Below are 27,575 nucleotides of genomic sequence, written 5' to 3' on the forward strand. Positions count from 1 at the left end.
GTTTAGTCCTGGTTTTAGTCCTGGTGTTAGTTCTGGTTTAGAGGCGCACAGGAGGAAGCGCGGTTTACGCGAGAAAACACGGTCCACACGCGGCGCACGAGACGGCGGTGTCCGCGCTGTAACTACGGAAGGAGACGTGGTCCGCGGGTTCTCAGGTTGATGACGATGATGAAGGTGTGTGTTTGTGTGTGTGTGTTTGTGTTTGTGTGTGTTTGTGTGCGTGTCCACTCATGTCGCAGGTCATTATAGGACAGTAGTGCAGATATTATGAGTCTATGCAGGTTGTTTTCACCATTGCTCCAGTTTCACATTTAAGTTGTAGGCGATTTTATATTTGTTTTTTTTTTATATATATCTCACATCGGGAGAAGAATTTCCAAGACACAAATGCGTTTTTACCAATGCACTGCTGCTTCCACTGTGTGACTGACACTGCCAACTTTAACATGACGTTTCTATCGCTCTTATTGCGCGTTCTGTGTGGGTTTCCGGCAATGAGTGAAATTACCGAAATAAAAAAATAAATAAATGGGATGTAGCACAAAATGTGAAAACAGGAAAATACCGCCTTGTAATCCACTTATTTCAGCAAAGTAACTGTAATCCAATTACCACTCATTGAAACAGTAGCTGTAACGGAATACAGTTACTCATAATTTGTACTCTAATTACGTAACGGCGGTACATGTAATCCGTTACTCCCCAACACTGTTCTTAGTTGAATTAATTTTTAAAGGTGCCATGTTCAGAAAAATGCAGAATGAATGAATGAATTTCTGTGTAAATAATTGTATGTGTAAACTCACGATTGTCCAGAAGGTGGGGCTGGTGCACAGGAGGTGTTTGATCATCTGATATCTGTCGTAGAGCGGCTTCACCAGGTTCTTCTCCTGCTTTGTGCCCTGAGTCAAACACACACACAATGAAAACAGGATGGTTTAGTCCTGGTTTAGTCCTGGTTTAGTCCTGGTTTAGTCCTGGTCTAGTCCTGGTCTAGTCCTGGTCTAAATGTTATTTACTCCTGATCTAGATCTGGTCTAATTGTTGTTTACTCCTGGTCTAGTCCTGGTACAATCCTGGTATAATCCTGATCTAGTCATGGTTTTTAGTCCTGATTTACTCCTGGTCTAGTCCTGATTTAGTCCTGGTTTAATCCTGGTGTAATTCTGGTTTAGTTCTGGTATAATCCTGTTCCAGTCATGTTTTTTAGTTCTGGTCTAGTTCTGGTCTAGTCCCGGGTTTTAGTCCTGGTTTAGTCCTGGTCTAGATGTTGTTTACTTCTGGTTTGGTCCTCGTCTAGTCCAGGTTTAGTCCTGGTATAGTGCTGGTTTAATTTTGTCCTGATTTAGTCCTGATCTAGTTCTGGTTGAGTTCTGGTATAATTCTGGTCTAGTCCTGGTTTAGTTTACTCCTGGTTTAGTCCTGGTTTAGGTCTGGTCTAGTCCTGGTTTAGTCCCAGTCTAGTCCTAGTTTAGTCCTGGTCTAGTTCTGGTTTAGTTCTGGTATAATTCTGGTTTAGTCCTTGTTTAGACCAGGTTTAGTCCTGGTCTTGTCCCAGTCTAGTCCTGGTCTAGACCTGGTTTAGTCCCGGTCTAGTCCTGATCTAGTCCTTATCAAACTCACCGGTCGCCCGTGGAGACTCTCAAAATACAGCAGACATTTCTGAAGGGTGATTTTCTCCAAAACCATCTGCGCCTGCGTCATCTCCTGCTCAAAACAAAACACAAAAACATTTTAAATCCCCAAAAGAAAAAAATAAATAATAAATCAGTCAAAATGAAACTGAAACAAAAGACAACTCCAGGTCTGTTTTTGATGGCGTAACAACATTATAATGTGACTTAAAAATCACAAGAGTACATTTTGTGTAATATAGGAGCTTTAAAATACAATGAACTAGACAGGAACAAAATATTAAGACCTATGAAGGGACTTTTTCTGTGGGTGCCATTTTGGGAAAATAGTATTTAGTTTTGTTAATTGCCATGTCAACAGTTGTAATTGTTCATAACTGTATGGAAATATGGAGGGATTTGTTGTTATTTTAGTCCTGGTTTAGTCCTGGTCTAGATGTAGTTTACTCCTGGTTTGGTCCAGTTCTAGTCCTTGTCTAGTCCTGGTCTAGGCCTGGTCTAGTTTTGGTATAATCCTTTTCTAATCCTGGCCTAGTCCTGGTATATTCTGGTTTAGTCCTTGTTTAGCTCCGGTTGAGTCCTGGTTTAGACCTTGTTTAGCTCTGGTTGAGTCCTGGTTTAGTCTTTGTTTAGCTTTGGTCAAGTCCTGGTCTAGTCCTGGTTTAGTTCTGGTCTAGTTGCGGCCTAGTCCTGGTCTAGTTCAGGTTTATTTCTGGTATAATTCTCGTCTAGTCCTCATTTAGCTCTGGTCCAGTCCTGGTTTAGATGTAGTTTATTCCTGCTCTAGTCCTAGTCTAACTTTGGTTTAGTTCTGGTATAATCCTGGTCTAGTCCTGGTATAGTGCTGGTCTAGTATTAGTATTGGTTTAGTCCAGGTCTAGTCCTTGTTTAGTCCTGGTCTAGATGTAGTTTACTCCTGGTTTAGTCCTGGTCTAGTCCTCGTCTAAGCCTGGTCTAATATTGGTATAATCCTGGTCTAGTCCTGGTTTACTCCAGATCTAGATGTACTTTACTCCTGGTTTAGTCCTGGCCTAGTCCTGGTTTAGTCCTTGTTTAGCTCTGGTCTAGTCCTGGTTTAGTTCTCGTCTAGATGTCGTTTATTCCTGCTCTATTCCCAGCCTAGTCTTGGCTTTGTAGTGGTTTAGTCCTGGTCTAGATGTCGTTTACTCCTGGTTTGGTCCTGATCTAGTCCAGGTCTAGTCCAGGTCTACATGTAGTTTACTGCTAGTTAACTCCTGGTCTAGTCCTGCTCTAGTCTTGGTGTAGTCCTTGTCTAGTCCTGGTCTAGATGTAGTTTACTCCTGGTTTAATCCTTGTGTAGTTTTCGTTCAGTCCTGGTCTAATTTTGTTTTAGTTTTGGTATAATCCTCATAACATAACAGTCATATTTTATCCAGTTTTGTTTTGTGTTTTGTGTATAAATTTAAGATTAATTTAAATGTTTCCAAACTCAGACCTTCATGTTTTCAGGCAGGCCCAGGCTCTGTCTCTTCTCTTTTAATCGTCTGAACAGAGACTCCACGGTTTCATCCAGAGTGGGTTTGTGCTCTGTCGCCCCCTGCTGACCATTGCCGTACCTGCAATCAGATAAAAACAACTCCATTCACTCTGTTTTTTATTTATTTTTTTTTTTTATTGTTTTTGTCATTAAATTATTTTGACTTATGATACAAATACTGACATACACACATATAAAGAGTTAGCAGTAATAAAGCTGCACTCTGTAACTTTTCTCATGGGGGTCTGTCACTTTTGTCTCTATTGTTATTGTTTTGCGAAGAATGTTCCACAGAGCTACATGGAGATAAGTTCTACTACTGCCACTACTAATGCTACTGCTACTACTGCCACTACTATTACTACTGCTACTGATGCTACTACTAATAGCAGTAGTAGTATTACTGCTACTTCTACTGCTACTACTATTACTACAACTACTACTGATGCTACTACCACTGCTACTACTACTACTACTGCCACTACTAATACTAATACTACTATTGCTACTTCTATTAATACTACTACTACTACTGCTGCTACTGCTACTACTACTGCTACTACTGCTACTACTACTACATTTTATTTATAAGTACTTTTCTAACATCTAAAGTCTCTTTACAGGATATAAACACGATAAAAACAACATGAATAAAATTGTATTATTTATTACACAGTAGGATCATCGAAAAAGGTACAGTAGGTTTTGAATTACAGTACAGTACGGGAGTAGTACGGGAGTAGTACACGGCAGTAGTGTACGGCAGTAGTGTACGGCAGTAGTGTATGGCAGTAGAGTACGGCAGAGAGGTCAGTTTTCTCAGTTAATAATATTTCTTTCATATATTTGAAAGTTGATTTTACCTGCAGACATCACCGCTTTGTCCTTCATCTTCCTTTGACTCGAAGACTGACTGTCTGAGGCGCAACTCTGTAAAAAAAAAGAAAAAAGAAAACAACAACTCTAATTCAGTAAAGAACAGGGGGAAAAAATCAGTTTCTTTATTTATTTATTTGAGCCTGTTTATAAAAGCACATTTATATTTATTTTACTTGTACAAAATATAACACGTCACCTTTAAGTTGTTTCCGCGCTTTGGCCAGTTCATTCATGACTCCCACGATCTCAGGGTTGGAGTATTTGTCATTGTGAGACGGCTGAAACAAAACACAGAAAACATATGCAGATATATATTATAATCTGTGATACCGGTGGATTATTATTTTATGACCATATTGATCTAAAGGTGCCACACACTACAGGATTTTTCAGTCTTAAATTTTTTTTTTAAACGTGCAACAAGAAGCGTGCACTACAGACACAAGGAGAATCTTATGAGACTTAAAATCTCCGATCGCAAAGACTGCAGCGGGATATAAAGTTGTGAGCTCGATCGTGTCAGCTGTTTCCTGTCTAGAGTAAAATCACTCGCTTTGAGACTCTGTTCAAAAGATCTGCACTTCTAGTTCATATACAAGTCCAAACTGTGTTATTATTTGTGAAATATGGTGCAGAACTTCTTTTTAAAGCATAAAAGTTTGGTGATAAAGTGCACGGGAAATAGAGTCACTATTGTTAATCTGCAGCTTCACATGTAAACAGACACACGTTAGGCACTACTCTCATCTTTTTACTTTTAAAGAAGGCCCCAGATTGGATTAGTAATAATAATTGTCATTATTTGTGGAGGACAATTTCTATGGATAATATGGATGAGATGCTGCAGTTTAACTCTTTACAAGAGGTAGGCAGTGATCCACAAACCTTTTTTTGCATCATGGACCATATGTTCATTCTTTTCAGGACAATATTTTCAGGGACCTGCAATGTGCGGCGTGGTTTAGTCCTGGTTTTAGTTCTGGTTTAGAGGCACGGGAAACAGGAGGGGGCGGGGGGCTCTTTATGAGACAATATTTTCATGGTCCCGGCGATGTCCTGCATGGTTTATTCCTGGTTTTAATTCTGGTCTTAGTTCTGGTTTTAGTTCTGATTTAAAGGCATGGGAAACGGAGGGGGGGCTCTTTTTGGGACAATATTTTCAAGGACCAGCGACGCATGGCATGGTTTAGTCCTGGTTTAGAGGCACTGGAAACGGAGGATGAGGGGCTCTTTTTGTGACAATATTTTCACGGACCAGTGACCCACGGGATGGTTTAGTCCTGGTTTTAGACCTGGTTTTACAGGCATGGGAAACAGGGAGGATGAGGGGCTCTTTTCGTGACAATATTTTCACGGATCAGCAACACATGGCATGGTTTAGTCCTGGTTTAGTCCTGGTTTAGTGCTGGTTTTAATTCTGGTTTAGAGGCATGGGAAATACGGGGGACTCTTTTTGGGACAATATTTTCACCGACTGGTGACGTGCGGCATGGTTTAATGCTGGTTTAGTCCTGGTTTAAGTTCTGGTTTAAGTTCTGGTTTAAGTCCTGGTTTAAATCCTGGTTTTAGTTCTGGTTTAAGTTCTGGTTTTAGTTCTGGTTTTAGTTCTGGTTTTAGTTCTGGTTTAGAGGCACAGGAAACACGGGAGGAGGCGCAGTTCAGGCGGTGCACGGGAGGATCAGGAGGTCCGCATGGCATAGGGGGGCTAAGTAAAAGTAAGTAAAAATGAAATATAGTAATATAGTAATACAAATATTTCAGCTGCATACAACTTTGACGTGAAATAGCATAAGACCAGTTAGTGATAGTAGATACTTTTAGAAAAACTTATTTTTTTTTGTTTTGGAAATTACATTCTATGGTGTTATTATCATTTTTATCATCAAAATCAGTACCAAGTCTTTTCTTTGTCTAAATCAGATTGAAATTATAGTATTGTAATAACACTAACATCAGCATCTTAAAATAAACCAATTTAAAACATTGGGTCAAGTATTATATTTCCCTTTAATGTTCAAATACTCACCTTGTATTTCATCTCCTGCTCAAACTGCTCCTCAAATCTCCGCACTCTCCTCTTGAGCACTTGAATGTGTCGCGTGAGAAACTGGATGGAGGGGGGTCCGGAGTCTTCATGGACCTCACTCCGACCACGACTCCTGAACCGAAAACAAATACAAACAACTCAGAGACAAAGTACACTGTGTTTTATCATAATAATGTATTGGATTTATATTGATATTATATTGGATATTCAACATTAACATTAAAGGTCCATATTAAGATATTTTCTGATCTATGTTATAATGTTTCCTCGTTAAAACATACCTGGAGTTGTGTTTTGTTTCGTTCACACATGTTTAACACACAAACCTTGCATATTTAGGCTGAGTTTTTCTCTCAAACTGAAAACACTCTGTTCCACCTTGTGATGTCCATACACCTTCACTAGAATCATCTGGGTAATATGAGCCTTGGAATTGCCAAACTATACTGAATAAAAGGTAAAACTGTGAACTCGAAAACTATCACAAGATGGAAAAGAGCATTCTGAGCTTTGCAGATGTAGACAGACTAATAATAAAGTATTTCCGTATTTTCTGGAGTATAAGTCGCACCAGCCAAAAAATGAGTAATGAAGAAGAAAAAAAAATAGTAAATTGCACCAGATTAAAAGTTGCACTTTTTGGGGGAAATTTATTTTATAAAATCAGAGACCAGGAACCGACATTTCCTGTTGAAAGTCAAGTTCTAGTAATAACAATAGAACAGAGAACAACAGACTGTTAACGTCACATGTGAAAAGTTCTTCAGATTAAACTATAACATAAACAACAGAACAGAACAAGTTTAACAAACTCTCCATCTCACTCCAAATCACTGAATCCATTGAGTTCCATTGAACAGAGCGCTGCTTCCTCTTCTGTGCAGCTGTCGTCAGACTCAGCATCAGTTCCAGTTAGAATTATTCTGGCCTTTCTGAATCCCGAGAGGATGGTTTCAGTTGAAGGCTTTGTCGATCCATCCAGTGACTTCCAGAAAAGTTTCATGGTGCATCCTCCCGGTGTCACAGGTTTCTCACTCACTCCAAACTTTCTTTCTGCTGCTCAGTTACCATTTTCGGCTGAATATTTCGCTACTTGCAGTTTATAATCTGCAAAATATGATTTTCTTTTTGGGAGCATTTGTGTTCTGTCTTCTCAGTTGTCTTAAGTTTGTTTAAATTTTAAATTTTCAGTGGTACAGAAGTAATGTTGAGATCGACTGACATGATACATACAGGACAGTGGCTCTTTCTGTAGGAGACCTGTGCAGTAGAGTGAAGTGACAGTGGTACAGGAGTAATAGGAGCAGCAGATACTGACACACAAGACTAGAACCTCTCGCGACTGTCAGTGTGAAAATTTTAATATACAAGCCTCACCAGAGTATAAGTTGCAGAACCACCCAAAAGTGTGACTTATAGTCCGAAAAATATGGTACTCAGACATGTGTGAATGAAACAAAACACAACTCCAGATATGTTTTTGGGGAGGTAACAACATTCTAACATGGCTTAAACCTCACAAGAATCAAGTTCACGTAATATAGGACTTTTAACCTAACTGAAAATTCATCTTTTTCTGACCTCTTTAGTGTTTTTATCATAGATCTAGACATTCATTTCTAGTTCTATACAGTCCCCTCTTTCTGAACCCCAGTAATGTCACTCACAGCATGTATTGTTGGCTGCAGGGAGGGGAGGGGGCCATGTCTGGGTCCGAGTTGAACCTGAGGCTGTGTGTGAGGCTGGAGCAGCGCGGAGACGGCACCGGACCAGGACCTCCGGCCAGCTGCTGCAGGAGGGCCCCACCCCCCTCCTGCGGGCTGCTCCGCTGGGACAGGGGCGAGGGGTGAGGGCTCAGGGCGGCTTCAGTCTGGATACAGGACAGAGGCTGGTGACGGGGGGAGGAGGAGGGTCTGGAGACTACGCTCAGCAGCTCTGGGGATCACACAGACAAAACAAAGATTATTTTATCGAAGAAGATACCTTGTGCTTGAACCATGATCACAGGCTCCTGAAAATGTGCTGTTTAAATCCATGTTGGACTTTTTCTTGCATTTTCAGACTGTCTTAAATCTTTTTTTGCAAATGGTGCATTGTGTAATGATGGAAATTCCTGAACATTCAGCCACAGAGACACACGTAGAACCCCCCCAGTGTCCTACCCATTAAAAGGCATTAGTTAGCCATTTCATTAGTATCATTAGTAGGACACCAGGACTAAACCAGGTCTAAACCGGGTCTAAACCAGGAGTAAACCAGGACTAAACCAGGTCTAAACCGGGTCTAAACCAGGAGTAAACCAGGACTAAACCAGGTCTAAACCGGGTCTCAACCAGGACTAAACCAGGTGTAAATCAGGACTAAACCAGGACTAAATCAGGTTTAAACCAGGACTAAACCGGGTCTAAACCAGGACTAAATCAGGACTAAACCAGGACTAAATCAGGTCTAAACCAGGACTAAATCAGGTCTAAACCAGGTCTAAACCGGGTCTAAACCAGGACTAAACCAGGTCCAAACCAGGACTAAATCAGGTATAAACCAGGACTAAACTGGGTCTAAACCAGGACTAAACCAGGACTAAACCAGAACTAAACCGGGTCTAAACCAGGACTAAACCAGAACTAAACCGGGTCTAAACCAGGACTAAACCGGGTCTAAACCAGGACTAAACTGGGTCTAAACCAGGACTAAACCAGGACTAAACCAGGACTAAACCGGGTCTAAACCAGGACTAAACCAGAACTAAACCGGGTCTAAACCAGGACTAAACCGGGTCTAAACCAGGACTAAACCAGGACTAAACCAGAACTAAACCGGGTCTAAACCAGGACTAAACCAGGACTAAACCGGGTCTAAACCAGGACTAAACCAGGACTAAACCAGGTCTAAACCAGGACTAAACCGGGTCTAAACCAGGACTATACCAGGACTAAACCAGAACTAAACCGGGTCTAAACCAGGACTAAACCAGGACTAAACCGGGTCTAAACCAGGACTAAACCAGGTCTAAACCAGGACTAAACTGGGTCTAAACCAGGACTAAACCAGGACTAAACCGGGTCTAAACCAGGATTTAACCGGGTCTAAACCAGGACTAAACCAGGACTAAACCGGGACTAAACCAGGTCTAATCTAAAAAGACAGAGAGAGAGGGAGAACCCCGAGTCTGTGGAGCAGGGTGTCTGCAAAGTGTGATCAGGCGACGGCTGAGCTTAGCCCTGTGGGGCGTGGAGCTCTGTCCTGATCCTTTCGCCTGCGGTCACCCCATGGTCTACGCGGGTGCACCTCTGGCCCATCCAGACACTCAGTCCTGGTTCAGTTCTGGTTTAGTTCTGGTTTAGTCCTGGTTTAGTCCTGTTTTAGTCCTGGTTCAGTCCGGGGATCAGTCCTTGTTTAGTCTGCATATTGTGCCTCCTCATTGGCTCTTTGGCGCCCCCCAGGGCAGGTGGGACTCACTTATTGAAAACCGCTGAAACAGACTAATTATAAAGTGTTACTCAAACATGCATGAATGAAACAAAACACAATCCAGGTCTGTTTTTGAGAAGGAAACAACATTATAACATGTCTTAAAGCTCATGAGAGTCTGTTTTGTGTAATATAGGACCTTTAACAGTCACGTCATCATCATCTTGTGACAAAACAAAACAAACGTCACATCCATTGAACTCCAAAATGAGCTGTGTTTGGGTTCTTTATACTAGATTTAGTGCTAAGTCTGACTGCACAAAAATAGTTCAGTTCTAAAAAAATAAAAAAAAATAAAAGTGAATGAAATAAATAATAAAAAAAGATGCGTCACCAGTTTTGCAGAGCCAGACTGAGCTCACGTGCCCACTGTCTTTGAGCTAAAAATAGAAGAGCGGAGAGGAGAAGACACACCCTCCACCAACCAAAAAACAGAGACAAAACCATGAACGGGCTCCAGTGCTTTAAAGGTGCACTACGTAACATGTCTCGTGGAGGGTCCGCCACCTGCTTGTCTCCATGGAAATGTTATTGCTTTGTCTAGAATGTTCCACAGTATACATTAAAACTGATCAATCATGAGGGAGACGAGACAGCACTACGCTACATTACAAGTCAGATCTGTGGAGAGTCGCTCCTATTCACAGAAGGAATTATTGTATTTTTGAGCAACAGAAACACTTGGAATGAATAAATGCCAGATGGATGTGTTTAATGCCAGACCTTCCACCGGAAAAGTTGCGCAATGCATCTTTAATGAATATGAGGTAGGGATGAGCGATATATCAGTTCCAGTATCGGCACCAGTGATATCGGAGAGTTTGCCCAGAGATCATTAGTTATCGGCCCTGTCTCTGTGTCATTCCCAGTTTGTCTTTTCGAATGGACCAATTACGCAATTACGCCCTACGTAACATTTCGGTTGGGGGTTCATGACCTGCTTGTTTCTATGGATATGTTCCACAGTATGACATTAAACAAGTCTACCTTACATTTATTCAATTACAGGTGGGTTTATTGATTAAAAAAATACTTAGAAAAATAGGTATTCTGACTGTGAGCGGGGTCGCTTCTCCACAGATCTGACCTGTAACCTGGCCTGGTTTGAAGATAGAAAGCTTTAATTCCATACTGTGTAACATTCCAGACAAAGCAATAACATTTCCATAGAGAAAAGCACTTGACGGACCCTCCACCAGAAAAGTTACACGATGCACCTTTAAATATACAACTGTAAAAATCTTAGTGTTGTAACAGTAAATATAGTTTATTGGCTTGGGGTGTAATGATATCCATTGTCTCACAATACAATATCGTCACGGTATGAACCTCACGGTAAGATATGTATTGCGATATCGTGGGGAAGCTCACGATTAGGGATGTAAGAATATCTCTTAGTACGATATTTTTTGCAATATTTTGTGGAGGCTGCGAACGAAACTGAATTTTTCCTTTTAAAATGCCTTGACAAGACTTAATCCAAAGAACTAAGACTTAAAATCATCATATTTTATGTTGTTCCAGAAACGAATCCGTCTTTTTCCTGTTAATGATATAAATTTGACGTTTACCGATTCATCACCAATTATAGCTGTTGATAAATTTAAATATCTTGGTTTATGGCTTGACCCTTCACTCTCATTCAGCGCTCATATTCAAACTAGGGCTGGGTATCATTCAGAATTTGCCGATACAATACATATCGCGATACATAGGCCACGATATGATACATATCTTGATACAGTGAGCTTACGATTTGATATAATTCAATACAATATATTTCAAATCAGTTCGATACGGTCCAATAAAAAATAATGTCTAAATCATGGCTGTGATACTAAAGTCTTTGTTGAACCACTTCTTGTGCAAAGTTCATATGAAACACAAACATTTTAATCATCAAAACAGTGAAAATGTCAAATGTGTCACATAAACAAGTTTCCTTCCTCTAAACAATAAACAAAACTGTAGCTGTAACAAAATAATTTAGTAAAACATACCAAAAAGACTCTTGGTGATATATATCGATACAGCAGCCCACAATATCGATACTGTATCATCACATTAAACGATACAATATATCGATATTTCAATATTTCTGCACACCCCTAATTCAAACTATTACAAACAAAATTTCATACTGCTTAAAATTACTCTATCAGTCCATCAATTGTTTTAGCTTTTCTGTTAGGAAAAAGATTATCTCACAACTAATTCTTCCCATTTTAGATGACTGTGATAACATTTATCAAAATACTACAACTTCTATCCTCCAACCACTCAACGTTTATCTAGAACTCACCACTGTACGATGTATCACCAACTGTCCTGGCTCACTCTGTCCTCCAGATGTCAACTTCACTGGTTATTATTTACCTTTAAATGCATTCATCTCAGTTTTCCTGAATCTCAAACAGTATTTAATTCCATTCAGATCCTCTTACAGTTTACGTCACGCTGATCAGATATTTTTTGTTGTCCCGAGAGTCAAAAAACAAATAGGAAAACACGCACTTAAATATAAATATCATCGATTCGTGCATTAACTTCTGTCCCTTCATTTAAAAATGCTCTGGTTTAATATTTACACAACCCATGTAATTGTTTTTGATAATTTTGTTGAATTTTTGTGGTTCATCTTGTTGTGATTACCTTTGGACGCCCTCGAAAATGAGACGGCTTATCCTCCAAATAAATAAATAAATAAATTCAAATAAAAGTGCTTAGAACTGTTATTTCATGGTCTATGTAGTTCCCTCTGTTTTTTTGTTTGTTTGTTTTTTTTAGCTATTGCTGCCTCATAACTTTTAATTTAAGCAAAGAGACTTGTAATTCGATATATTGTGATGGTCCACGATATTACTGTGAGAACTTTGACGATATCACGATATTTTGGTTATTGTTACATCTCATCTACAGCTGAAAGAGAAAATTGGATGTCAGTATGGGCTCAAAAATTCATATCACCTTGTCCCAAACGATAGCAGAGGTCAGCCCTATGTTCCCTCATTTCTAAGGTTTTTCTTTTTTCTAAGTTTTATCTCAAACCGAAACTCTAATTCAAGTCATTTTTATTTTTTTACGACATTTAAAGAGATGATTCAGAGTCATTTCAACCTAGAATCCTTTGCACTATGACCTCTACATTACATCTGGACAATAGGTTGGGTGTAACTGACGACCAAATTGGGAGAAATGACAATAAAATCTGACGCAAATCGATATAGGAAATGTGGGAACAAACGGCCTAATTTTGGAAAGAAAAAACAAAACTTAGAAATGAGGGAACATAAGGCTGTGGGAACATAGGCACGCTTCCCAAATAGCATTAACTTGTGTTTTTGTGGTTCATTCACAGATTCTGTAACTAATGTGTGTTCAGTATTGTAGGATTTGGATATGAATGTTCAGACCTGCTGCTGGAGACTAGAGGTGAGATCGGGACTAAAAAATCCAGCCCGACCCGGCCCGCGGGTATTAAAACCCGACCCGGCCCGAGCCTGACCAATTAACTTGATTTGCAGGCCCGAGCCCGAAGCAAACCCGAAATGTCATATTTTATTTGTGAGGACTCGGGAAGAGGAGCAGTGCTTAGCGTCGAGGTGCCAGTCTTTTTGCTCTCGTATGAAAGCAAAGCGCCACATTGACGACATTCAGCGAAGCCAACGCAAGTTTCTGTAGCATTTTCAACAATCAATTTGAAGCTTTTCCACACCTCACTCTTACCAGTGCATGTTTGTCTTTTCAGTTCTCCTGCCTTTAGTTTAACTTCTTGCTCCTCCATATTGGGGATACCAGGTCAAAATAGATGCAGACTTGCGGAGGGGAAGATTATTAAATTAAGAGGGGGCGTTCACGTGCGCAGAGCTCTGGCTCTGCGGCTCCTGTTTAGTAGTTAAATAGCAATTACCTTACATTACTTCTCTGTTTTATCCATATTATTTATTTTATAACAAGTATTCCTTAGTTTAGTATCCACACATCGTTTTAGCATACATTTTATAAACATATATTTATTTGAAGCCCGAGCCCGAGCCGACCCGAAGTAATGATTGACATTTTAGGCCTATTCGGGTCGGGTCGGGTCGGGCTTGGGCTCGGTCTTAAGATCTTACCTCTACTGGAGACTATAGATCTGAGTGGCCTCTATCTCTGTCCTCCAATTGGCATTAAAGCTCCTATATTACGCAAAATTTACTCTTGTGAGCTTTAAGCCATGTTGGAATGCTGTCACCTCCTCAAAGACACACCTGGAGTTGTGTTTTGTTTCATTTGAGAGAAGAACTCAGCCTAAAAATGCAGGGTTTGTGTGTTAAAAATGTGTAAATTAAACAAAACACGACTCCAGGTCTGTTTGTGATGAAGAACCAACATTATAACAGATTAAAAAATTGCATAATGTGGACTCTTTAAGCTTTATAGATCTGTGAAATAGAATCTAGTTAAAGAAATTGTATGCAGCCTGAGCTCTTTAACTGTTTAAAAAAGGAACAATTCTTTGTCTGTATATAGGCAGGTCATGATTCACGTGAAAGCTCAGACCCTCCAACTGCAGAGAGAGTTCCTTTAGGTTCAAACCAACTAATCCTGCTTCCTTTCGATAATCGTCTTGAAAACCAAACAAAATTATTAAAATCAGTTTCTTTAAATGAGCAAACTTTCTATTAATAGCCTTGGATTGTTACTATAGTGACTAGTGACTATAATGTAAAATCATATATATTGATTTTGGATACAAATTTGGATAGCAGCATTATTTCAGTAATTGCTATAAAGCATTCTGAAGGCTCCGAATCCTCTGTATGGGTGTTCCAATAAATTCCACACATTTCCTTGGATCTTACTTTGTGTATTGTGTAATTTTTCAGGTGGAGGGCCCGTCACCTAGTGCCTCCGCTCAATTTCATTTCTTTCCAGCCACAAGGTCAAGGTTCAGAGTACATTAGACAGTTTGCGAGAACTCCAGAAGTTGTAGATCGTGCACCGGTCAATCAGTGAAGAGCTGTGAAGCCATGACGTCAAACTCAAGCATCTGTCTGGGTCCATTTTGTGGTACAGCACAACAGTAAACAAAACAGTTGAGATGAATGTAGACGAAGACAGACATTCTGTGTTGGCAACGATTCCCGAGATCGAGGATTTAAAGCCGGAACAAAGAGAATGTTTGGTGAATTTTATCAAGGGGAAAGACGTTATTGTCCTTCTTCCTACGGGATTTGGGAAAAGCTTAATATACCAGTTTGCTCCATTAGCGGAGCATTACATACATCATGACCAAATAGCAGCGATTGGTTAAAAAAAAAAAAAGTACCCGTCTACCATCAAGCGAACAAATCCTAATGATGTGAGGTCAGACGGTTTCCACTAAGTGAAACTGGCTGATGAATGAAGCTACCGGTCACCTGCTTGTTTCTATGGATATGTCATTGCTCTACCTGGAATGTTCCACAGTATGACATTAAACAGCTCTACTTTATAATTTATTCAATTACAGCTGGTTTTATAGCTCAAAAACACCTAGAAAATCCGGCATTCTGACCTGTAAATTGGTCTGGTTTGGTCTCCATGAAGATAGAAAGATTTAACGCCATACTGTGAAACATTCCAGACAAAGCAATAACATCTCCTTGGAGAAAAGTATTGAGTATAAGTGACGGACCCTCCACCAGAAAAGTTACACAATGCACCTTTAAACTTCCCATTTGGTTCTGCTCTTGAAGCAACTGGTAGAAGTGGGTAAGTAGGTCACTAGAGCACTTATTTTCACCATGTCAGAGTTGGAGATCGCGATACCAATATTGATACTTTGATGTTATTGCTTTGCCTGGAATGTTCCACAGTATGGCATTTGTGTTACCTAGGCACATGGCGACAAACAGCCAAGTTACAGGTCAGATCAGTGGAGAGACGACCCCGCTTGTAGTAAGAATTCATGTTTTTAGATGTTGTTTTTTTTTTTTTTTTTGACCAATAAAACACTCCAATGGATAGATGCTTAATGCCACACTGCGGAACATTCCCTCTCTTTCCATACAGTAGGTGCGTTTACCTGGCGGGCTGTTCTCGTCGACGCTGTGGCACATAGCGATGGTTTTCCCGTCCTTTACCCCTCCCAGCTCCACCACGGGGCTGCAGGGGCTCTTCTGGTCTTTGCTGCCCAGAGCGGGAGGGCTTTCCTCTGGGGACGGACCCAGCGAGGACCCCCCCTCCACATCCAGCGCCTGGAGCTTGAGCAGTGAACTTTGCAAACAGAAGCAGAACATGCCAGACGTAGTGACCAAGACACTCGCCAGCTCCCGAGATGGTTCGACAGGCCTTGAATGGCAGTCCGTTTAAGATTGTCAATGAAAAAAAAAAAAGTTCAATGCCTTTAAAGAATCATTTTATCTGTCGGCCACTAGTCGCTGGTCGCAGGTATATTTCATTCAAAAAAAATTACGCAGGGTTTGCCCCAAAACTGTAGTTCACACAAGTAGTAAGCTCAATCGTAAATAAAAAAAAAAAAAAAAAAAAAAACTCAGTTATGCCTCAATTAAAACAATTCTAGTATTCTATTCTTTGTTCTAAAATGCATTTTCTATACAAGTAAAGCAATAATAAAATTTAGTAAATATTTTCATGCAAATTGTAACGTACTTTTTAACAAATAAACGACTAGAATAACATCGTTTTTTACATTTTTAATCAATTTCAAGTAAACTCAATAACCCAGTCAATGCTCAGTACAGTTTTATCTGAAAATTGTTTGTGAATGGATAATATATAATATAATATTTGTATGAGATAATTATATCAAAAGAGAGTAAAAATTGATTTGAGTTTAGTAAAAATAAGTAGCCTATCCTATTTTAATCACTAGTACGCAACCCACTGCTGACGTCAAAGTGGCTGCCTACGTTTTTGATATAACGCCACATGCAGGGGGGAAAAAAGAAGAAAAAAACACCACAAAACACGACAAAAAAGTGATCTCCCGCTGTTATAGACGTTTAAATGTCTTAAAACGAAGCTTGTGTTGCTATCCTGGAAGTAGCCGGGTACCGTTCCGTTGCAGCCATGCCGTCTCCTTCTCCTTCTCCTGTCGATGTTCTCCAGAAAAAGTCGGCGCCGAGGTGAAGGGAAAAGCCCGTAATTGGCGATATTAGCTCTTGGATTCGCTGTAGACTGTAATCCTTCAATGCACTAGAAGTAATTTGGGGTTTTTGTCGTGGAAAATCGCGAAAGATCCACGTCTGATGGTTGGAGACGGCTGCTGTGGTCCTGATGCTGCGCGCAAAACGGCGGATGGAGAGGGTGTGTTTTGGCTCGTCGTTCGCTTCGGCGGATTACTCATCGGGTCCTCGTGAAAAAGGAAAAAGGGGGGTGGAGGCGCGCGCGTGTGTGTGGGCGAGAGGGAGAGAGAGAGAGAGAGAGAAAGAACGAAAGAACAGAGAGAGAGAGACGGGTGGAGAGAGGTAGAGGAAGGCCGTCGCTCGCGGGGATGCTCCTCTCTCGCTCTCCGTTTCGTCGTGAGGTTTTTCCCGCATCACTGGGGGTGGGGCCCGCGCTGACGTCACCCCGGGAGCGTGTGTCAGAGCTCATTCATAAAAAAAGAAGGAATAAAAAGGGAGAGGGATACGTGCTCGCGCTCACACAGACACTGTTTAACCCTCTGGTGGTAAACAAAACAATCTGTAAGCAATCTGTATCCACCCTCAGATACGCACTCGTAATAATACCGTTCAGTTCTGTTTATTTTTATCTTAAAGGTGCACTGTGTAACTTTTCTGCTACTTGTCTCTAAGATGTCATTGCTTTAACTGCAATGTTCGAAAGCAGAGGTGGAGATTTTCGAGTCGTGACTTGGACTCGAATCAGACTTGAGTCACTATTTTTAGGATTTGAGACTTAACTTGATAAAACTGACTAAGACTTGGGACTCGACTTGGACTTGAAGGTCAGTGACTTGGCACTTGACTCGGACTTGAGGCCTGTGATTAAGAAGAACTTTTAAATCTGACTTCTTTCTATTCTGACTGTAATGATTCACACTAAAATCTTGTGAAGACATTTAAAAAGGAAAATTTAACATTTCTACAACTCTTATATACTCTATAAACAGTGTTGGGGAGTGTTGGATTACATGTACTAAAGTTACATAATCAGAGTACAAATTATGAGTAACTGTATTCAGTTACAGTTACTGTTTCAGTGAGTGGTAATTGGATTACAGTTACTTTGTTGAAATAAATGGATTACAGGGCGGTAATTTTCAGTTTTCACATTTTGGGATAAACCAGGACTAAAACCAGGACTAAACCAGGACTAAACTAGAACTAAACCAGAACTAAAACCAGAACTAAACTAGGACTAGACTAGGACTAAACCAGGACTAAAACCAGAACTAAACTAGGACTAGACTAGGACTAAACCAGGACTAAATCCAGAACTAAACTAGGACTAAAATCAAAACTAAACTAGGACTAAACTAGAAGTAAACTAGGACTAAACTAGAACTAAACTAGGACTAAACCAGGACTAAAACCAGAACTAAACTAAAAAGCATGACAATATCAAGTAATCCAAAGTATTCAGATTACGTTACTTACTTTAAGAAATTTAATGGATTATGTTACAAACTACATTTTGGTGTGTGTAATCTGTAGGGGAATACATTTTAAAAGTAACTTTCCCAACACTGTCTATAAATACTAAGATAAAAATAAACTATGTTTTTTTTTTTAAGTACAAGTTATCTTAAAAATCAAATTGCAAAAATCTAAGCTGTATTTGGTGCTTTGTTTAAATACTTCTATTGACTTGAAGCTCAAAGCAGACAACTTAGTTCTGACTTGGATTTATGGGCCAGTGACTTGAAACTCAACTTGGACTTGCCTGTATTTGACTTGGGACTTGACTCGGACTTGAGGTCAAAGACTGGAGACTTGCAAAACAGCGACTTGGTCCCACCTCTGTGAGGGTTTCTTCCTGCTCCTCGTACCCCTCCTTTCCCTGATCCCTCTTCCCTTCTCTCCCGTCCTTATTTTGTGTTTCCTGGGCGGGTCCCCAGTTACACACCTGCTGAGCTCCACTCCTGGTCCTCAACAAGCAATCATCTCCTGCCATAAAAGACCTGCTGACCTGCTCTTCAGTGCCAGATCGTTCCGTCACTCCAGTGGTGAACAACTCAGGGTTTTTGTGTGTTTTTCGAGCATTCTGAAGATTTTTGATTCTTACCAGTTTCTTTTGTCCGATCCCCAGTTCTTCCGTTTGGAGCCAGCCTCATCCCGTTGCCACCTGTTCCTCAAGCCTCTGGTCAGCCTCCATCACCACATACCTCGCATTTGCAGCCAACCTGGACCCCTCCTGCCTCCCCTGGAACCTACCCCCCTTCCAAGACTATTTTTGTTAATAAATACCTTTGTTTCTGCATATTTGGGTCTGACCAGTAATTCCTAACAACCTCTGCTCGAAAGTATGACATTAAACCTCTCCACTGGGCCAGTTCACAGTGAGATCTGTAAAGAGGTGACCCCACTCACAGTCAGGATGCTTTTTGTTATTTATAGATATTTTTGAGCAATAAAAACCCACACCTAAATGCATCTTCTAGAAGTTTAATACCGTATTGTGGAACATTGCAGGCAGATACAGCTCAAGATCATATTAAGGGCCTGTTTACACAAGAATGCCTGTGTGTAAAAATGACAAAATATTTTATCGGAAGTGCCTTTCCTTTAGAGGGTGACGGCATTTTGGAGGCTTAAAAAGACAAAAATCTGAAACCATCCTCCAGAGTGGAAAAGTTGCATACGCTCCACCGTAGCGTTTCCGTCTACACTGCCCAAGACGCAAAACACTGGTAAGATTTTCTCATGTCACGTGCATGTTTATGTCACACACATACAGTACACAAGAACAAACATGTAGAATAAATTCCATGCATCGGCCCTTCAAGCTGGCAGCTCTAATAAACTTCCACGAGGCATCCCATTCCTAACCTAAGAGAAACTACAAAACACTGGGTAATAAAACTTGTGCAGAACCGAGACTAACTTGAGTACAGCTGCGTGTGAGTCTAATAATCTGATAAACGCTATGGAGGCATGGATCTGGAATAAAATCTTACACTTCTGTAGATGGAGGACGGTGCTCCGGTCGTATTTGTACCTGTGTTTCTGTACCTGTGTATTTGTATCTGGGTCCGGTAAAGTGGTAACGGAGGGAAACGGGCAGATTTTTTACATTCAAATAGCTCTTATTCAAAAACTAGAGGGACTATTGAAATAAGTAAAGTATCAGAATGTAGGAAAGAGTTAACACTCCAACAGGGTAAAGTTAAACCTGCGATATTCAACAAACTGGTTTGAATATTTGCTTCATATAGTTTTCTACCATATGGTACAAGATTAGGTTGAAAAACCTCTTACTTTTTGAGTAATGAGATTTTTTATTAAGAAAGGTTATGATAACGGAGGGAAAAGTAACGGAGGGAAAATTGTGTAAGCAAGTAGAAGGTGCATGGTTTTGCATAATTTGTCAGCTTTTTTCTTCCGAATACTTTAATATTACCTCAAAATGAAAGGAAACTATTTCTATAAAATATGTCAGTCCTTCCAAGCAAATTTTTATCATTTTAAATACTTTTTTTTTTTTTGAAAAATCATGTACCTTCATCAACAGTTCAAAGATGGAATAACACAAGATATGATGAAATACATCCATTTATTTACATGATTTGCAGGTCTTTGAAATTTGGGAAATAATTTTTGTTCCATGTTTCATACATGGTCTGTTTAAAATGTGTGTAATTTTAAAATAAAAAATGGTACAGAAAAAAGGTAAACAGTTTCATAAACTAGAGTACATATGTATCTGTTGAATACATTTTTATATCAGATGCATTAACTTGAATTTTTGGCCTTGCTGTTTACTTCTGCTTGACTGGGCCCACCTGTGTATTTGTACCTGTGTATTTGTACCTGTGTCTCTGTACCTGTGTATTTGTACCTGAGTATTTGTACCTGAGTATTTGTACCTATGTATTTGTACTGTGGACAACGAGCCTGGGCTCACAGACATTTATTTAGTAACTGAGCTCTTATGAGACAAAAGCACAAACCTCAGCTAAAAAAAACACTATTAAGACTATTGAAAAGCTAAAAAGATAATTATCTGAATAGCACAACATGTTTAACAAATGACAAGACAGAAAAACCTGAAAACAAGACCGGTTACCATAGCAACGGGGTCTGGGTCAGCTGACCGGGATAGGACAGGTTTATGACTTTTCAGAAAATAAATAATCAAGTGGGACTTTGTAAAGAAAACCTTCATTCTGATTTAAAAATAAGAGACTGAGACTCAAAAGTGAAATCAAAGACAATTTTAATTTATCTGAAATTTCAATAAATCACAAATCTGATCATGGTCATCAAAAAAGAACACCTGGTTTATGCGCAAAAAAAAAAAAAAAAAAAAAAAAAAAAAAGCCTAACAAAAAAAGCAATATATTTTGTAAAAGGGGATTTCTGTTTGTTCTGTGTTTGAATATTGTGAATAAGGAGGTCTGGTTCTTGTATTCCTTCTCCAGCAGATGGCGCCACGTTTCTGTGCGTACTTGGTTCTTAGGTTTTCCTCTGTAAAACTCAGTCAAACTAAAAAATTCAGAAGTATCAGAAGTATAGCACAGCCATCAGGTTTCCCCACATTTCATAATTTTGTTGGAGAAACATATTTTTGTTTTCTTTCTAAATTCTACACACATTACACATTTTGTTCAACATTACAATATTTACAGATTTACAGAATAGTAAATCTGATGTACTTTTTATTCTAGCAGCAGGAGGCGTTTTGGTAATGACTCACTAAATCAAACCTATAAATATAACTTTAAAACTACAAGATAAAAGACAGATTTAAGTTGGCACAAGTGCATATGGCATGTTAGCAATTATATTATGAAGATTTCTCATTTTATTTGAACACGGACAGCAGATACAGAGCAAATTTCATATTTTTTACCTAGCAACCATACTGTGGAAAAAGGGGCGTGTCTAAAATTACACAATAGTTCAATACATGCATTATGAATTTCGGACTTCCGGTAATCACACAATGCATACTCGGAAGGATCCTCCAAAAAAGTGAGCATCAAACCGCCATGTTTGTTTTCCCAGTGGGATGTTTCTATTGTCAAAGCCGATCGTTTCAAGTCTTTTGAACCATATCACTTTTGTTCCTTGTTCTGATATTCTCATTTTTTAGTTATGGGATTCGGACATTGTAATTGTGTGATTGTTGGGTGTCCTAACAGCGGAAAACGGGCTATGGAAGTTTGCAAACTAATTGCAAAAGGCTGCAGATGTGTGTAATTGCAACTCTCCGTTCAAACTGTTTCCCTTCCCAGCAGAATTGAAAAATAGTGAAAGTCGAAGGTGATGGGCAGGAAGGACGAAAAAGGAAACCTTTGGCTGCCTCAGAAATCATTCTGAGTTTGCAGCGAACATTTTGTATGTGGAGCGCCACAGAAATCAAATGTAAAGCATCTGAAAATCTGCGTGTAGTCTATACTTGTACTCAATGTCTGTACTCAGAGCTGAGATCTTCTTCCTGTTTGACACGTGTGTGAATCCGTTTGTTTAATTTTTGGTACTCACAAATTTTGATTTGCTGTTTCCAGAGAGTCCAGTCTGCAGCATGTGTTCTGGGGTTAGTCCCAGTATGTGCACCAAGCACTCTAACATTCGGTACTCACAATGTACCGGGAACATGTTATCAGCAAGAAAAAAGGAAGGCCAGGACACAGCCGACCCCCCACACGTCTATGGCCTCAGTGTATGGGAGACCAAGTGTGATCTCAGGAGCCCCGGAAAACAAAGCTCACAATCAGATCAAGTTCAAATGAGTTTGGTCCTTGTTTAGACCTGGTTAGGCCTGGTTAGTCCTGCCTCGTACCTGTACCCATACGGCTGGATGAGAGTCCTCCGCTGACTTGGGAGGTTCTCTTGGCCTCTGCAAAGTCAATTAGCTTGACTCTTAGGGGCTCGTCCTTCACATATGTGAACATCACGTTGTCGGGTTTGATGTTTGTATCTGCAATCTGTAACAATAACATCTCAGTGATGAAAAGCACTGGACGTACACACAATAAACGTATAAAGTGAAGTCCTTTGTGTCTCTAATAAAATACCTGATCTTCTAGAAACAGATTGAGAATATTAAAACTGAAATGTACGAATATGAACATTTACAGACAAACATACGCTGACACATGCCACATATAATCAGCACGCTGAAGATTTGCAAAGCTCCCCCACACTCCGGACTCATCAGACAGTTCCGGGTTTGCAGACAGCATTTGGGACAGCGTCCTCCAGAACTTCCCTCCATTTCAAATTGTCTTGGCTGGGAGACAACCACATCGGAGAGCTGGACGTCTCCCGAATTTTTTGGGCACCTGTCATTCTGCTCCATTGTCAGCAGGTGTGAAGATGTTCAGCTGTGGGATACTTTGTTCATTATGTTATATGACGCCCACTCATCTCCCTGTGTTGTTTGTGGTAATGGCTGCTGTAATGCGAGGGCTTTATGGAGACTCAGATGCACTTGATGTATATTAGTCATAATGTTTATGCCAAAGCCCACACTGAGAATGTGTTACACAGAACAAATTAGAAAGTTGTACAATTAGACAGACTGTATTACTCGTAAAAAGTTGTGCAGCGGCAGAAACATCTATAAATAGTTTTGGCCTAAAGAATTCAAATAGACTGTTTTAAAAAGTATGACAGAAATTCCGAGGGAGCGCATAGGCCTGTTGTTTTGGTTTTAACCTTACATGGAGACAAACAGACAGCACCAAAACAGGTCTGTCATGTTTTTTGAGTTAAAAGACATTCATATTTTATAAGGTCAATAAGTTAGTTAAAAGTTATAAATAAGTTCATTCTTGGTAAATAAATAAGTTCATTTCATATCTGCAAAGTGTTAAAAAGATTTGGGTAAAACTATCAGAGTGAGATATCTTCACCGATAAGGATCATTTTATTTTCAGTACAAAGTGAGTGCTTCTGAGTCACAGATGATCTTTTATGTTTTTTCTGCTCTCGGTAAAACTCAAATACAAGGACTGGATGGAATATTTTAAAAAGTGTCTCCACACGTCTCCAAAACTCTGGCTCACTAGGAAATGACGTCCTATGTCCAAAATTCTGGACTGTCGCTTTAAGATCGATGTAGTGTATCATTCACATTTGTCCATTTCACACAGATTTGTAGAGCTCCTGTACCTTTGATAAGTCTTTGAATATACATTTTGCTCTGTATCATAATGCAATGTGATGGTATGGAGCTAAAAGTGGTAGAATGACTTAAATTTGTAGTAAAAATTTCTGCCTTTATCATGTTTTTGTTCTAAATAGAAAAACATTTAGCACAAAAACCTGATTTGAACTTTCCAAATGAGTAAGCCATGAGTTATTTTGTTATTGTGCTTTCACCAGTTTAGAGAACTCTTTCAACCAGCCGTACTACATTCTTCAAATTCCCTTTTCTCATCCTCTCCACCAAACGCCTCACGGGCTTCCGCTGCTTATAATATCAAACCACCTCGCTGTACATTAGCATCGCTGTTTAGTCCAAATGAATGCGTACGCTCAGTAAACACAATCCATAACGCTGACAATGGAATTTTCCCTGTGAGTAAAAGCGTATCATTAACACTGTGCTTAAATCCCTTATGGGGGTCTTATTGACTGAAGTCCCATTGAACTGACAGATGCGCTCTTCTTCCAGTCTGATGAACACTGGTCCTGCCTCGAGAATCACTCTGTCTCTTAAGTGTCTGTTACGATGGCTCCCCACAGACTTTACGCTGTATTAAGTGATAACCCTGACGCTAAAATAACATCCCATACACCGGCGCCCCATTTATTTAACACTGACACTAAAGTAGATTGGTGGCACGCAAGTGATTCGACGTGAACCTTTTCAAGCTTTCCCAAAGTGCGGTTGGGTTTTAATCAGATGTTACTCTTGCAAAAGTATGTGAGAGATTTTAAAGATGCATTGTGTAGGTTTTCTGGGGATATGCTTTTAGGGATGTCAGTCAAAATACTTCAGATTTAAAAGTGCTTAACCTTTACAGACTTTTGACCCGGACCAAGAAGTGTCTATACCAAATTTTGAACTTTTAGAAACGTCTAAATAAATTATCCCACTTGAATAAATATATGTAAAATATAAATATAATGTTTCAGAAAGCAGGAAGAGCATATTTTTTTAATTTTACAACACTCATAAGGATGACATTCTTGTTCTTTTGCATGTATGAGACAACTGTGGTGTCCTGAGTGAAATCAAACTTAGAAGAAAAGATGTGTCTCCCACTTGATTGACTTGTGTTCCTTTTGTGCTCCATAAACAGGATGATCACTCCTTTCACTGTTTTGAGATTCCACTTTTCCCTTTCAAAAACCAACAGGCGTCTAATTCTGGGAACCTGGGGCATGGGGGAATCTCAAAACAGTGAAGTCTCGAACTCTGTCATCACTGAGGTGTAACGATATCCAAGTGTCACGATACGATATCGTCACCGTATCAACCTCACAGTACGATATTTATTGTGATAAGGAAAAGCTCACGATTAGAGATGTAACAATATCCAAATCTATCAGTACGATATTTTCACGATATACATCTCACGGTACGATATTTATTGTGGTATTTTGTGGAGGCTAAACAGCTCAAACTGTGAATATGCTACTTTTTTCTCTTAAAATGCAATGACAAGACTTAATCCAAAGAACTAAGACTTAAAACTGTTTAGAACAGTTATTTCTTCTTGTAGTCTGCACTGAAATGGAGCAAAGGATCATGGTCTATGTAGTTCCCTATGTCTTTTTTTTAGCTGTTGCTGCACCATAACTCTTCATTTAAGCAAAGATGGTGGAGTTTGATGCCATGTTGTGGGACTTTCAAGGCAGAAACCAGAAAAGTTATGCAGTGCAACTTTAATGCAGTAATGTGATCAGTCAGTAGCGACAGGGCTGTGCATTTAATTTCTATTACAGTTATGGTTCTTGCTCTAATCTATGCAACATTTGAATAAAAGTGATTTTAGTTGTGATTTAGAGAAAAAAAAAAAGTAATTACTGTTTTTCACCACAATGAAGCTCCAAGTAGGCAAGAGCTACCAGATTAAAAATGATCCAGCTTTTGTGCACTGATAAAATAAAGTTATCATCACTAACCAGCAGAGTTTGGGACTTGCAAGTCATGACTTGGACTCGAGTCAGACTTGAGTCACTATTTTTAGGACTTGAAACTTGACTTGATAAAATGGACTAAGACTCGACTTGAAGGTCAGTGACTTGGGACTTGAGGCCTGTGACTTGAAGACCTGAGAAGCACTTTTAAATCTGAATTCTTTCTGTGTTTTGACTGTAATGATTCACTCTAAGATCTTGCCAAGACATTTAAAAAGGAAAAAAATTGCATTTGTACAACTCTTATGTACTCTATAAATACTCATATATAAATATACTATAATTTTTTAAGTACAATTTATCTTAAAAGCCATACAAACTGCAAAAATCTAAGCTGTATTTGGTTTAAAGACTTGAAATAATTTGAAGCTCAAAGCAGACAACTTGGACTTGACTTGGACTTATGGGCCAGTGACTCAAGACTCGACTTGGAACTTGACTGGGACTTGAGGTCAAAGACTTGAGACTTACTTGAGACTTGCAAAACGACTTGGTCCCACCTCTACTGACCATCTCGTCACAGTGTTCAAGGGTTTCAGTTTTATTGTTTAAGGTTCCATTTTGAGGACTTTTGAACATTATAAAGAATATTTAGTTTGAATTGCTAATTGACAAATCATCACTATAAAACTGGACTTAAACTCAATTCATTTCTTTTTTCTATATTTCTTTGTTTATATAGAAAATATGAGTCTAGGCAAACCTTACTATAAGCCAAAGAAAAACAAGTCGGTCTGTATTATATAAGACTATAAAAATTTTAATTGGATTGTGCTGTTCAACTAAAAAAAAAATAATTAAGTTCCCACACCATCAATGTTAAAAATATTTACAAACAAGTGAATAAGACTAGAATTTCTTTGTGTGAATCAATTGTGGAAATCATATATCAAAGTTAAACATGCTATCTTTGGTGTTTACTAGTGAATGCGAGATGAAGCCGCATGAAAGCACTGAAGCGCTCCATCCATTTGCTCGACTCTTGAGCCGATGCTTCAAGGTGCTTCATTTGCTCCACTGCGCCATCAAGTGGCCAAAAAATGTACATCAGGCAGAGTGAAAATTTATACTGAACAAATGAATGATTGAATATTTGAATGTTTGTGATATCAACATAAATTGTGAATTTATTAACATGGAGTCTGTTCATGATATAAAGGTCGGGTTAAAAGAAAAAGTAGACGCATCATCTGATATATATATTTTTTATATTTTTTACAAGAAATATATTAGACCAGGGGAAACAGTGCATTGTTAAATTTGTGTATTTAGTAATATTGTTTATTTAATGACGTCATTATTACTATGTACTTTATTTGGAGATATCAGCTCAAAATGTTCCCAAATCGGGGAAAATATTATTTTTCTTGCTGGCTCCATCGCAATAAATAAATAAATAAATAAATAAAATAGAATGTACCAAATTCACAATAACCCAACACCACAAAATGTTTTCGGGATATCCATTGCATTTCTTTGGCCCTTATGTTTCAAATCCATGGATCTATTAAAATAACTATAATATAATAATATAATAATATAATAATATATATATATATATATATATATGTATATATATATATATATATATAATGTGTTTTCTCATTCCATGGTAGGTCTCTCATATTGAGCTCGGTCCTCTACAGAGGCCTATTGATTCTGCGCAGTATCTTTGCTGTTCCCATACTGCACTTTTCTGGACTGAGATGTCCGTTGTTTTTCCCGGTATCTGTTGTAGCCACTCTTCCAGTTTGGGGTTACAGCCCCGAGTGCTCCGATCACCACAGGCACCACTGATG

General features: G+C 39.2%; 1 protein-coding gene across 1 annotated transcript in view; it reads right to left on the bottom strand.

The window, feature by feature from the left end:
• Positions 1–15,804, bottom strand: part of fam13c (family with sequence similarity 13 member C) — a 22,516-nt gene extending 6,712 nt beyond the window's left edge. Inside the window, exons 1-8 of the mRNA XM_055150385.1 lie at positions 15,579–15,804; positions 7,726–7,993; positions 6,038–6,170; positions 4,208–4,289; positions 3,996–4,062; positions 3,091–3,211; positions 1,624–1,707; positions 807–902 (exon numbers count right to left, since the gene is read on the bottom strand). Of these exons, the coding sequence (XP_055006360.1) occupies positions 807–902; positions 1,624–1,707; positions 3,091–3,211; positions 3,996–4,062; positions 4,208–4,289; positions 6,038–6,170; positions 7,726–7,993; positions 15,579–15,792 (1,065 nt within the window). The 5' untranslated portion in view covers positions 15,793–15,804. The remainder of the gene's footprint in view (positions 1–806; positions 903–1,623; positions 1,708–3,090; positions 3,212–3,995; positions 4,063–4,207; positions 4,290–6,037; positions 6,171–7,725; positions 7,994–15,578) is intronic.
• Between the last annotated feature and the right edge of the window lie 11,771 nt (positions 15,805–27,575).

This window comes from Boleophthalmus pectinirostris, unplaced genomic scaffold, assembly GCF_026225935.1.
Source record: "Boleophthalmus pectinirostris isolate CB_2022bp ecotype Guang Dong unplaced genomic scaffold, ASM2622593v1 HiC_scaffold_14, whole genome shotgun sequence".
NCBI lineage: Eukaryota > Metazoa > Chordata > Actinopteri > Gobiiformes > Gobiidae > Boleophthalmus > Boleophthalmus pectinirostris.